The sequence below is a fragment of the Melitaea cinxia genome, chromosome 13 (genome assembly GCF_905220565.1).
Source record: "Melitaea cinxia chromosome 13, ilMelCinx1.1, whole genome shotgun sequence".
In the NCBI taxonomy this organism is placed as follows: domain Eukaryota; kingdom Metazoa; phylum Arthropoda; class Insecta; order Lepidoptera; family Nymphalidae; genus Melitaea; species Melitaea cinxia.
Genome location: NC_059406.1, coordinates 5,104,343 through 5,116,879, shown reverse-complemented (window position 1 = coordinate 5,116,879; position 12,537 = coordinate 5,104,343). Strand labels below are relative to the sequence as shown.

The 12,537-nt window shown below is 43.1% G+C and overlaps 2 protein-coding genes across 2 annotated transcripts in view; one reads left to right on the top strand and one right to left on the bottom strand.

Moving 5' to 3' along the window:
• Positions 1-2,350: 2,350 nt before the first annotated feature.
• LOC123659136 (mitochondrial import inner membrane translocase subunit Tim29) lies at positions 2,351-3,214 on the top strand. The gene is made up of 2 exons (XM_045594394.1): positions 2,351-2,388; positions 2,471-3,214. The coding sequence occupies exon 2, from the start codon at positions 2,514-2,516 to the stop codon at positions 3,078-3,080; it is 567 nt and encodes a 188-aa protein (XP_045450350.1). The 5' UTR covers positions 2,351-2,388; positions 2,471-2,513; the 3' UTR covers positions 3,081-3,214.
• A 669-nt stretch (positions 3,215-3,883) lies between these two features.
• Positions 3,884-12,537, bottom strand: part of LOC123659270 — a 33,380-nt gene continuing 24,726 nt past the window's right edge. The window contains exons 14-16 of the mRNA XM_045594519.1: positions 9,101-9,232; positions 7,293-7,452; positions 3,884-4,976 (exon numbers count right to left, since the gene is read on the bottom strand). Coding sequence (XP_045450475.1) covers positions 4,882-4,976; positions 7,293-7,452; positions 9,101-9,232 — 387 coding nt within the window. The 3' untranslated portion in view covers positions 3,884-4,881. The remainder of the gene's footprint in view (positions 4,977-7,292; positions 7,453-9,100; positions 9,233-12,537) is intronic.

The window sequence follows — 12,537 nt, the reverse complement described above, 5'->3', positions numbered from 1 at the left end:
GACATAGCCTGCGACCGCATATCTTTGTTATGATAATGATCGTGGTTAGTTTTCCAAAGACATGGCAAATCCCTATACAATTAGATTACGTCCCTCCACACGTCTTTTTCTCGCTGGCTCATTTTTCTTGAAGAAAACAGAGCCAAACAAATAATATAATAAAACCAAACCAACTAACTGATTAATTGCTAAATGACAACCACTGACAAGACAAACCCCAGGTCAAATAGAGTAGACAAACGTCGCAATGTACCGACGTAAACAAAATGGTGGTCTAAATCGGCCCGACCTAGCTACACATGTCCCTGATTGCAGTTTACGGAGTGGGGAGATCGTGTGTCGGGCTGGCAGAACGACACTGCGGCCCTGCGACAGGGTGAACAATTAAAATATCGGCCCTGCATGCATACATACAATACGATCGGCAGTGGCACTGCAAGCAGGGCCCTGCAGGCAGTGCTTTGAGTAGGCCCCTTAAACGGTGGTTAGATAATCATGGTCTCGATTTATCACCATCAAAAAGTTCCGTCGTTCTTTTTCATCGAATGCGTAGAGCTCCATTACTTCATGTGACTTATGACAATAGTATTATACCGCAAAAAAACCATCATAAATTTTTAGGTATTATTTTAGACGAAAAGCTTTCAGGAACTCCTCACTTTAATTTTATTATAAATAGATGTGAGAGAAATTTAAATATTATGAGATGTCTTGCAGGTGTATGGTGGGGTGCCCATCCTTTTTACTTAAAATTGATATATAACGCATTAATACGTAGCATATTAGAATATGGCACCTTCTTGCTAGAACCTGGGTCAATGTCGGGATTTAAAGCATTGGACAAAATTCAAAGTAAATGCCTTAGGATCATCTGTGGGGCCATGAAAACTAGCCCTATTAATGCTTTACAGGCTGAATGCTGTGACCCTCCTTTGCATTTACGTCGTCAATATTTGGCAGACAAATACCTTTTTCGCTGCCTTCAAGTCACTGATCATCCAATTATTGCAAAGCTCCAACAACTTGCTTACTTTGTTTCTAATGGTTCGTATTGGACAAATAAACCAAACCCGTGTTTAGTTACAAGTTATTTTAAATTGAAATCTCTTTCCGCTCCAATTCAAAGCTCTTGTAATTTACCAATTTTCTCTTGTTCATACAATGCCCTTATTTCTATTCCTAATGTTGTAAACTTTGACATAGAAAAAACAAATTCTTTTAGGGCTGATGAAAAATTTAAAAGAATAATTAAAACACGATTTAGCGATTATCATTATATTTTCACAGATGCGTCAAAACATTTTGCCAATAGTAATGTCGGAGTAGGAGTTTTTCACTTTCAATATAATATTGTTCAAAAAATCAAACTCCCTCCTGAATGTACAGTATCCTCTGGGGAATGCTTAGGCATTTTAAAAGCTTTAGAATATATAAGGCTAGCTAAACTTAAAAAATCCATAGTTTTCACAGATTCATTAAGTTCTATTCAAGCTCTTGTCAAGAATCCTTTTAAAATTAAACAACAGCATCCTTATATATTTGGCATTAGACAATTATTAACGGAGTGCACTGAGAAAGACATTTTAATAACGCTTGCTTGGATCCCTAGCCATTGTGGAATAGAGGGAAATGTTAGAGCAGATACTCTGGCTAGAGAAGCTACAATAAGTGGTGACCTTTTTCCATATAAAATTTCCTACCCAGATTTATTAACTTTGCCCAAACTTTGTATGGATAAGTCGTGGCAAGAGTCCTATGATCGTAGTAGTAGGCAAAAAGGAACGTATTATTATAGTTTACAATCTGAAATTTTGGTAAAACCATGGTTTTATAATATGGATTTTAATAGAAAAGGCTGTAGCATAATATCGAGACTAAGGCTTGGTCACACTTGTTCTCCACACCATCTGGCTAGATTTAAAATTATTTCCAGTCCGTCCTGTTTTTGTGGTTATGAAACGGGGGATATTAACCATCTTTTATTCTCTTGTCCACTTTTCAACCGCTCCCGTTTCCTAGAGTCTCTGATTGAATATAAAATTCCTTTTCCTACATCTATAAATTGTTTATTGTCTTCTAGAAAGTATGATATATATAAAATTGTATTGGATTATATATTTCTTAATAATATAGACATTTAATATACTGTATATGTTTTTTATTTATTTTTATTTTTTCCTTTTCATCATAAAATATATTATTTTATTTCTTCCTATCCTGTTCTGAATCCTCTCATAAATTCCTCTTGGCCGTTATCTACAATTTTTGAACATTTTTCTTAATTCCTGCTCGTCATTGGCAATGCACTAACGTGCAGTCCATAAAAAAAAAAAAAAAAAAAAAAAAAAAAAAAACAAGAAAGTAAACATCAACTGTCAATGTCACGAGGTAATGTCAATTTCCAATTTTCAATATATTGTGATATATTTTTGATGAATTAATAAATTTAATAAAACTCTATGGTTTTTAGTTTATAAATTCTAAGTCTACACCACTCACTACGAATTTTGGCCATGCTGAGAGTGTTAAAAAGAACTCCTTACTTTGTTACTAATGTGCAGTCAAGGATTAAACTTCCAGAGAAATTTAAGGGGACGATCATAGAAAAATGGACTAACTATTGGAAGAATTTATTCATTGATTACCGTCAAATGTTCCAAGATTTACGAACAGATATACAAGATGATCCGAGAAAAGCTCTCATTTGGACAACCGGCATTACAACCCTGTATGCACTGGCCAAAAACAACCCTAACGAGATTGACTTCAAAGATATTATGAAAAGAGTTACAAATGATGTAATATTAGTAAGTGAAGATTGTAGAAATCCAAAATCCATTGAACACTTACGTTACATACAGAAATGTTACAATGAAGGAGTTATACACTACAGGTCATTGGGAATCATATCTTTCATGTACACATGTGAAATAAATGACTCTTGCGATTTGTACAAAGCCCACTGTTCATATTTAAAACCTTCGTATTCAAGCTTATTTTCACGAATGGTTGATGTAGGCTTCATGGGCAAGTGGTGGAATACTTACATTAAGACAACTAATTATGATGTGAATATGTAATTAAATTAGTCATACAGTTTATTAAATTATTTATAAGAAATTTAAAATTGTTTAGTATCTATTATTTCACCATTCACTTAATATGACTATTTAATTTCTTCAGACAAATAAAACACAGGTTTAGTAAAGGAAAATGCTTGTATTTTGCTCCTTTTTACTAATGATGTTAAAACAATGAATGTATAAAAACTAAGAATTCCTCACAAAACATTCTCATGCATGAGGTCTATCCTAAAATGCAATCTAAAACATTAATCACTAAGAGAACCATGAAAATATACTCTTCTACATATATCTTCTAACAAATACAGGACACTTCAGTTTCATTATTGTAATTTTAAACAAATATGAATAAATAAAAACCCCTCCAGCGGCTTACAAAATAAGTAACTTATGAACAACATTACAGAAAAAGCACAAAGCAATTTCAATTACAATCATTCATCACAAATCACAGAAACTTAAGTAAGATTTTTAAACTTAATTTTTATTATGTTTCTCTTCAAGAAATTTATAGCCAATGATAAAAGTTAGAAGAAAATAATGATAATAAAATAAAAGTAAGCTACCAGCTCTTTGCTTCATGCTGTTGCAAAAATTGCAAAACAATGCCATTACAATGTGTAACTAGAACTCACCTCAAAATTAGTTGCTGTATCTCTTCTATTTAAAATGGCTAAAAAATATAAATAGTTACTGATTTATCCAAAAATAAAAATAAAAATTGATACCTTGATAAAAAATAAAACCACCTTGTTGATTACAATGCATTAAGTTCATAAAATTGAAAAACAAAAGGAATATACAATGATACAGTAATGTAATATAAAATAGTGAAAAACATTTCAAAAGAGCTAATTCACTCCATGCATGTAATATTGCACCTAGTAAAAACAGAATATAAAAAGATTAAGTTTAACAACTGTTCAACAATCAACTGCCAGATTTACTGACGGGTGTAGTAAATACTATAGTGTTTCCTTTTCTATATACATCTTACGTAAACATTGTGTCGCAGCATTCCTATAAACGAGATACTCAACTGCTCAGCCTTATTATCATATTTATTACTAAACTAGCTTTACACAGGTGTAAACATGTAAATATAATAATCAAGCAGTTTGATGCTTGAAGCTAGCAATCACTACATTGAATAAGTATAACTATGAGGCAATGAACATCATTTAACAGTCTTTCTAATCGAGTTGCATGTTACAACTCATTTTTGAACAGGCTATATATGCAATCTGTCAGTTAAACCTATCTACAATTTAAATTTATTACAATTCATAATATTATACAAAATAATACCAGTTATGAAAAAATAAACCATTAGGTACATGAAAAATTTACATATTATCACAATATTTCAGACTTTGCTTATACTTATATATTTATATATATTAAAAGTAACAATAAACACTACAAAATCCGTTTATTGCTGTAGATTGCAATGACATCACAGATACATATATATTGACAATATTACAGATAATCATTGGTCTATTTTCAGCTACTGCTTTTTTATATTTTTATTTTTTATGTAATCCAAACAAAAATAATAATACATTTATAATAGCTATAAAGATAGGCGAGACTGTTTTAATTTTTTCTAATTTAGGAGACATCTAAACAAACTATCATCTATTAATCTCTAAAAAGATAAAGTGATCAGTGAAACAATAACAGAAGCGGTCACACAAAACTATTTAGAACACAAAACTCAAAGTACAAAATCACGTTATCTTTCTTTAAGAATAAAGTTAGGTAATGAAGGTTTTTGATACAAAGTTAGATATTTTCAAAGCAGAAATATGTTGTTGAAGTGGTTGGGCGGATGAAATTCAATAACACCTTCGTAGTCATCTAAATCGTCTTCCAGAAACATTTCATCACCTGCAGAAAAACAAACACTTAAAGATTGAATTTTAAATGGGTAATTATGATCTTTATAAGTTTATAATTATAAAGAATATTATTAACAATGAAAATACTTATAAAAATTTTAGAGTATTCTAGTTCTACAATTTGTATTAATCATGGAAAAAGAACCTCGAAAAAAGAACTTTATGAAAATTATTGTAGACCTTAAACACGAATTACTTTCAGTTTACATTATTATTTATTACTTTTATTTTACATTTTTATTGTTTGAATTAATTATAATTTGCTACATTTAAAAAAAAAAATTAATTTTTAAATATCACGGTTCTTAGAAGTAAACTCGTGTAGCGTGTCGGAGCTGAGACACACTTTTTTTACATAATAAATTATTCCAGCAAACTATGCTTATATTATGTTGTCGACAAAATTATTGCATTTATTTATTATTTATTTTTGTGCCATAAAATATTTTGAACAAACATCAATTATTTAAAAATGACATAAAATTCCATCGGCAAATCAAATATCATTCGGTCATTTAATAACTTTATTAGGATAGTTTAATTTTAATAATTGTGTTTGCTCGCAAACGAAAAAAAAACCGACTTCAATTACATCGACGAGTAATACAACGTAGATCGACGAAAAAATAGTCAAGCAACTACGCATTTACAAAGATTACTCAAAAAGTAATTATCAGATCTCGATAAAATTTATATGTGACCACATGATAAACATCAGCTTTCGATTAAATTAAAAATTATCAAAATCGGTACACACAGTAAAAAGTTATTACGGATTTTCGAGAGTTTCCCTCGATTTCTCTGGAATCCCATCATCAGATCCTGGTTTCCTTATCACGGTACCAAACTAGGGATATCCCCTTTCCAACAAAAAAAGAATTATCAAAATCGGTACATCCAGTAGAAAGTTATGCGGTATAATACAACGTAGGTCGACGAAAAAAGCGTCAAGTAAAAACGCATTATTAGATATAACTCGAAAAGTAGTTTTTAGATCTCAAATAAATTTAAATGGGACCAATTGGCACACACCACCTTTCGATTAAAACAAAATTTGTCGAAATCGGTCTACCCGGTCAAAAGTTCTGATGTAACATAAATTAAAAAAAAAAAAAAAAACAGTCGAATTGAGAACCTCCTCCTTTTTTGGAAGTCGGTTAAAAAACTTCTTTCACCTATTATTTATTATGCCATCTGTAATGTTGCTTGAAATCAATTATTTTGAAAGATATGTATAATTAGGCTTTAATGCTTATGGAAAAGTTTGATAAGATGTTTTTTGAATATATACATTTTAATTATTATTATTATTTGAAAGATTAGATCGAGTCCAAGACACCAATAAAAACGTTTTTTTTTTTTTGGGAAAATTGTTTAGAGGTACCGAGATCGTATTACTTTAACTAAAGGTATAGGGTATATTTCTATTACGTGATATAATTATTGATGATTCATTGTTATATTTTTTATTTTTATTTTCTTAAATATAAAAGAAAACAACAATATTAGTATAGCTAATAGAATATGAATTAGAATTTTGTTAGCATGATTTCTCGTTTTTAAATTGCGCGAAGCATCTCACGCGGTCATGCCGCTTTATATTTTGCCGATAGTTTGTTCCATCTGATAATCGAGGTTGTCGTTACTATTTGATACTGCCTCAGCGTCCTTGACCTCCACCTGCAGGTTCCAGTAACTTTTCGCTTCCTCGTAAGGTCTGCGGAATCTTTTTGCAATTGACCAAGATGACTTTTCGAGTTGCGGTTACTACAGCCAGTCACTGAGTAGCGTATGAGATTTCTAGTATATTATTATTAGAATTATTTGCTCTTCATCGGACCTGTTCCGAGCGGTGCTTGGTCTAATCTAATGCCTTAGCATCTAATGCAGTATCTATTGGTGATAATCTGTGATCTTAAATAACGCGCAAGATACTTTGGATCGGAAGTTAGGCAGGTGAAATTACGAGGCAGTTAAATTAGTATACAATGAAATGAATACTTTTGATTCTACGGGTCCATGGCGCCTGCAACGATGCCAAAATATATAATCAAAATAGTTTTAAATAATAAATCGCGGTAAGTCTTGTAGAATCAGAGGTGTTCATAGTGACCGTAAAAGTTAAAAGCTTACATAGTATACAATAATTGTTTTTAACTCTGATCACTGCACTACAGGTGCTTGCATTTATGACCACGATTGTAACAGTACCACAATATCGGGAACTACCAACCAACAACAAACATCGTAAACATCCAATATATGTTAGTTTACATATAATCCACACAATAAACAAATTGTATACCATCGTCCACGAGAAAATCGTCGAAGTCTTCATCGTAAAGTATATCTTCAAAGGAGTCTTCTGAGCCTTGTTCGAACATGCGGTCGACGAAGTCCGGCCTCATGTGGGGATTACTGCGGTCCTCATATAGATCGACCATCAACAGCTTGTGGGTCTCGAGCTCGTTGTGCTAGACAGATATTACCATTTATCATAAACATAATGAAATAATGCAATTATTGGGGTGCAAATCTGTAGCAGCCCGACTGGAGAAGTGCCTCAACCTTACAGAAACCTACAGTGGTTCGGGCGTAGGGTCAGCACTAAAACTGAAACTAGCAGCTAGCAGCTAGCAGCCAAAATTAAATGAAACTAAAACTAGAAGCCACGATTTATATCTCTTAGAATGGCAACAGATTAAGTTGTAACTGTACACAAATTAGTGACGTTATATCATCTCACTATGAAAAATATCTAAAGGGTAAATTCCACCCCTTCTATTTTTTTATATTTAAAACCTAAAACAAGGAGGTTAATTCGATATAAAAGCTAAAAATCTATGTTTCTAAGCATGAAATAAGGTTAAAATTTAAATCAAAGGTCATTTGTAATATTAAGAAAGATTAGAAAAAAATTGAAAAAAAAAAAAATTAAAACATTTTGATTATTTTTTTAATATTGCAATTTCCCTAAGGAGGTAATTATATCTCTGCTCGTGGACACTACATTTTGTTGTAACTTCGCAGAAACCTTTATTTTTGGTTAACCTCCTTTTTTGGTTTTTTAAATTAAAAAAAAATAGAAGGGGTGGTATTTAGCCTTTTGATTTTTTCCATAGTTCAATGAAATAACGATATTACTTTGTGTAAAGTTACAACTCAATCTGTTGTTTAGAACAGAGATATAAAGAGTGGCTGCTAGTTTCAGCGTCATGGGTCAGCAACGCGTTTGTGATGCTTCTGGTGATGCAGGCGTATATAAGCTACGGTAATCACGATTCACGAACAATCGGGTGAGCCATATGCTTGTTTGCCGACCTAGTTGTATATGAAAAATATAACCATTTAAAGGAGGAAAAACCATGTTAATTCCTATATTCCTACACTGTTCTAAATTTGCATATTTGTAGTACCAGACATATCTTGTCAATGCATTTTTATACGTTTTGGAGTTTAAAGAAAACAAATAAAAAAAACAGCCTTAATAAAATGGTTTAATTAAGCCAGCTTAAATAAAATGCTTGTATTGTATAACATTTAAATATTCAATCTATTATTTTTTTACATAAACAACAGAAACCGTTCTTAGCATCTTATTTCTTTATCAAAACTTTGTCTTAATAAAGAAATAAGATGTCTGTAATGAGACATCACGTGAATTTAGTTTTCGTTGAAGCAGCGATTTCTGAGTCAAAAAACCAATCAACAAATACCCTCCAAACTTGTTTTCTGTCTGAAAATTGGTATCATGATGCTTAATTTTTCAAAACTTAATTAGTACTTAAACTTGATTTTGGGTATGGAAGAGGGTAGTCCAAATCCTCCACATATATCACTATTGGTTAAACGGTTGCTAAAAAACATATCCCATGATTAATGGTTGACCCTTAGTCTTCGAACGCAGAGCCTGTACTGGTATCATTAATTTAAAGTATATTTGTCGGAGATACAATCGGTGTATTGACAAGGCTGAAGCGACCGGGGAGCCAAAGAACGAAGGAGGGCGCTGTGCCAGCAACTACGCGCTTATCCAAAGACCCTAAAGATGGCTTTCCGAAGTTAATATATATATTTTTTTTACATACATCATACATCAATGACAACACATACCTGCGAGCGCGCGGCCGCCGCCGCCGTGCCCGCCACCCGCAGAGCCAGCGGTCGCGGGGACGCGCTCACGCCCTCCACCGCCGCCGACACCACCTCCTCCGACACGCCGTCGCAGCCGCACAAGTCCAGCAACTAACACACAACAATTGTTACAAATTGAAACGGTAATTCAAACCGATATTTAGTTGTTTTATTACACTGACGCGTTCATTGAGGGCACTGTGTAATCAACGATAAAGAATAATGGGGGCGAAAGTCACTTAGTCTATAGTATAGAAATTATTATATTGAAGTCTATTATACAAAAGGTCGGTAGATAGGCTATACTATCCAACTGGGCCGCAACAACTTCGAGAAGGAGTCCTATAGGGTATAGGGCTATTCGGTTGGGCTCGGGCAGGCTTCGTCGAGTCTTCACTTCGAAGATTTCGTAATGCTCGAAGACAAAAGTCTTCGAGCAATGCGTCCTGCCTGTGTTAACATACGGAGCCCAGACGTGGACACTGACGAAGGGACTGGTCCACAAGTTTAAAGTCGCGCAACGTGCAATGGAACGGGCTATGCTTGGGGTTTCTCTCAAAGATAGGATTAGAAATGAGACTATCCGCGAGAGAACGAAAGTAACCGACATAGCCCACAGAATTAGCAAGTGGAAGTGGCAGTGGGCTGGTCATTTGTGTCGCAGGACCGATGGCCGTTGGAGCAGACGGGCATGGAGTGGATACCGCCTCTTAACAAACGCAGTGTGGGACGTCCTCCGGCCCGTTAGACCGACGATCTACGTAAAATTGCCGGTGTAGGCTGGATGAGGATTGCGGAAAATCGGGATGTCTGGCGCGAACTTGGGGAGGCCTACCAGCCTCGGCCAGGCGCCGCCAGCCCCGCGCGTGCGACAGAGAGGGACTCACCGCGAGCAGCGGGCAGGCGCGCAGCACGGCGGCGAAGGGCGCGGCGGAGAGCGCCGGCATGCCGCGCGCCGTGAGCTCGGCCAGGCGCCGCCCACCGCGCGTGCGACAGAGAGGGACTCACCGCGAGCAGCGGGCAGGCGCGCAGCACGGCGGCGAAGGGCGCGGCGGAGAGCGCCGGCATGCCGCGCGCCGTGAGCTCGGCCAGGCGCCGCCCACCGCGCGTGCGACAGAGAGGGACTCACCGCGAGCAGCGGGCAGGCGCGCAGCACGGCGGCGAAGGGCGCGGCGGAGAGCGCCGGCATGCCGCGCGCCGTGAGCTCGGCCAGGCGCCGCCCACCGCGCGTGCGACAGAGAGGGACTCACCGCGAGCAGCGGGCAGGCGCGCAGCACGGCGGCGAAGGGCGCGGCGGAGAGCGCCGGCATGCCGCGCGCCGTGAGCTCGGCCAGGCGCCGCCCACCGCGCGTGCGACAGAGAGGGACTCACCGCGAGCAGCGGGCAGGCGCGCAGCACGGCGGCGAAGGGCGCGGCGGAGAGCGCCGGCATGCCGCGCGCCGTGAGCTCGGCCAGGCGCCGCCCACCGCGCGTGCGACAGAGAGGGACTCACCGCGAGCAGCGGGCAGGCGCGCAGCACGGCGGCGAAGGGCGCGGCGGAGAGCGCCGGCATGCCGCGCGCCGTGAGCTCGGCCAGGCGCCGCCCACCGCGCGTGCGACAGAGAGGGACTCACCGCGAGCAGCGGGCAGGCGCGCAGCACGGCGGCGAAGGGCGCGGCGGAGAGCGCCGGCATGCCGCGCGCCGTGAGCTCGGCCAGGCGCCGCCCACCGCGCGTGCGACAGAGAGGGACTCACCGCGAGCAGCGGGCAGGCGCGCAGCACGGCGGCGAAGGGCGCGGCGGAGAGCGCCGGCATGCCGCGCGCCGTGAGCTCGGCCAGGCGCCGCCCACCGCGCGTGCGACAGAGAGGGACTCACCGCGAGCAGCGGGCAGGCGCGCAGCACGGCGGCGAAGGGCGCGGCGGAGAGCGCCGGCATGCCGCGCGCCGTGAGCTCGGCCAGGCGCCGCCCACCGCGCGTGCGACAGAGAGGGACTCACCGCGAGCAGCGGGCAGGCGCGCAGCACGGCGGCGAAGGGCGCGGCGGAGAGCGCCGGCATGCCGCGCGCCGTGAGCTCGGCCAGGCGCCGCCCACCGCGCGTGCGACAGAGAGGGACTCACCGCGAGCAGCGGGCAGGCGCGCAGCACGGCGGCGAAGGGCGCGGCGGAGAGCGCCGGCATGCCGCGCGCCGTGAGCTCGGCCAGGCGCCGCCCACCGCGCGTGCGACAGAGAGGGACTCACCGCGAGCAGCGGGCAGGCGCGCAGCACGGCGGCGAAGGGCGCGGCGGAGAGCGCCGGCATGCCGCGCGCCGTGAGCTCGGCCAGGCGCCGCCCACCGCGCGTGCGACAGAGAGGGACTCACCGCGAGCAGCGGGCAGGCGCGCAGCACGGCGGCGAAGGGCGCGGCGGAGAGCGCCGGCATGCCGCGCGCCGTGAGCTCGGCCAGGCGCCGCCCACCGCGCGTGCGACAGAGAGGGACTCACCGCGAGCAGCGGGCAGGCGCGCAGCACGGCGGCGAAGGGCGCGGCGGAGAGCGCCGGCATGCCGCGCGCCGTGAGCTCGGCCAGGCGCCGCCCACCGCGCGTGCGACAGAGAGGGACTCACCGCGAGCAGCGGGCAGGCGCGCAGCACGGCGGCGAAGGGCGCGGCGGAGAGCGCCGGCATGCCGCGCGCCGTGAGCTCGGCCAGGCGCCGCCCACCGCGCGTGCGACAGAGAGGGACTCACCGCGAGCAGCGGGCAGGCGCGCAGCACGGCGGCGAAGGGCGCGGCGGAGAGCGCCGGCATGCCGCGCGCCGTGAGCTCGGCCAGGCGCCGCCCACCGCGCGTGCGACAGAGAGGGACTCACCGCGAGCAGCGGGCAGGCGCGCAGCACGGCGGCGAAGGGCGCGGCGGAGAGCGCCGGCATGCCGCGCGCCGTGAGCTCGGCCAGGCGCCGCCCACCGCGCGTGCGACAGAGAGGGACTCACCGCGAGCAGCGGGCAGGCGCGCAGCACGGCGGCGAAGGGCGCGGCGGAGAGCGCCGGCATGCCGCGCGCCGTGAGCTCGGCCAGGCGCCGCCCACCGCGCGTGCGACAGAGAGGGACTCACCGCGAGCAGCGGGCAGGCGCGCAGCACGGCGGCGAAGGGCGCGGCGGAGAGCGCCGGCATGCCGCGCGCCGTGAGCTCGGCCAGGCGCCGCCCACCGCGCGTGCGACAGAGAGGGACTCACCGCGAGCAGCGGGCAGGCGCGCAGCACGGCGGCGAAGGGCGCGGCGGAGAGCGCCGGCATGCCGCGCGCCGTGAGCTCGGCCAGGCGCCGCCCACCGCGCGTGCGACAGAGAGGGACTCACCGCGAGCAGCGGGCAGGCGCGCAGCACGGCGGCGAAGGGCGCGGCGGAGAGCGCCGGCATGCCGCGCGCCGTGAGCTCGGCCAGGCGCCGCCCACCGCGCGTGCGACAG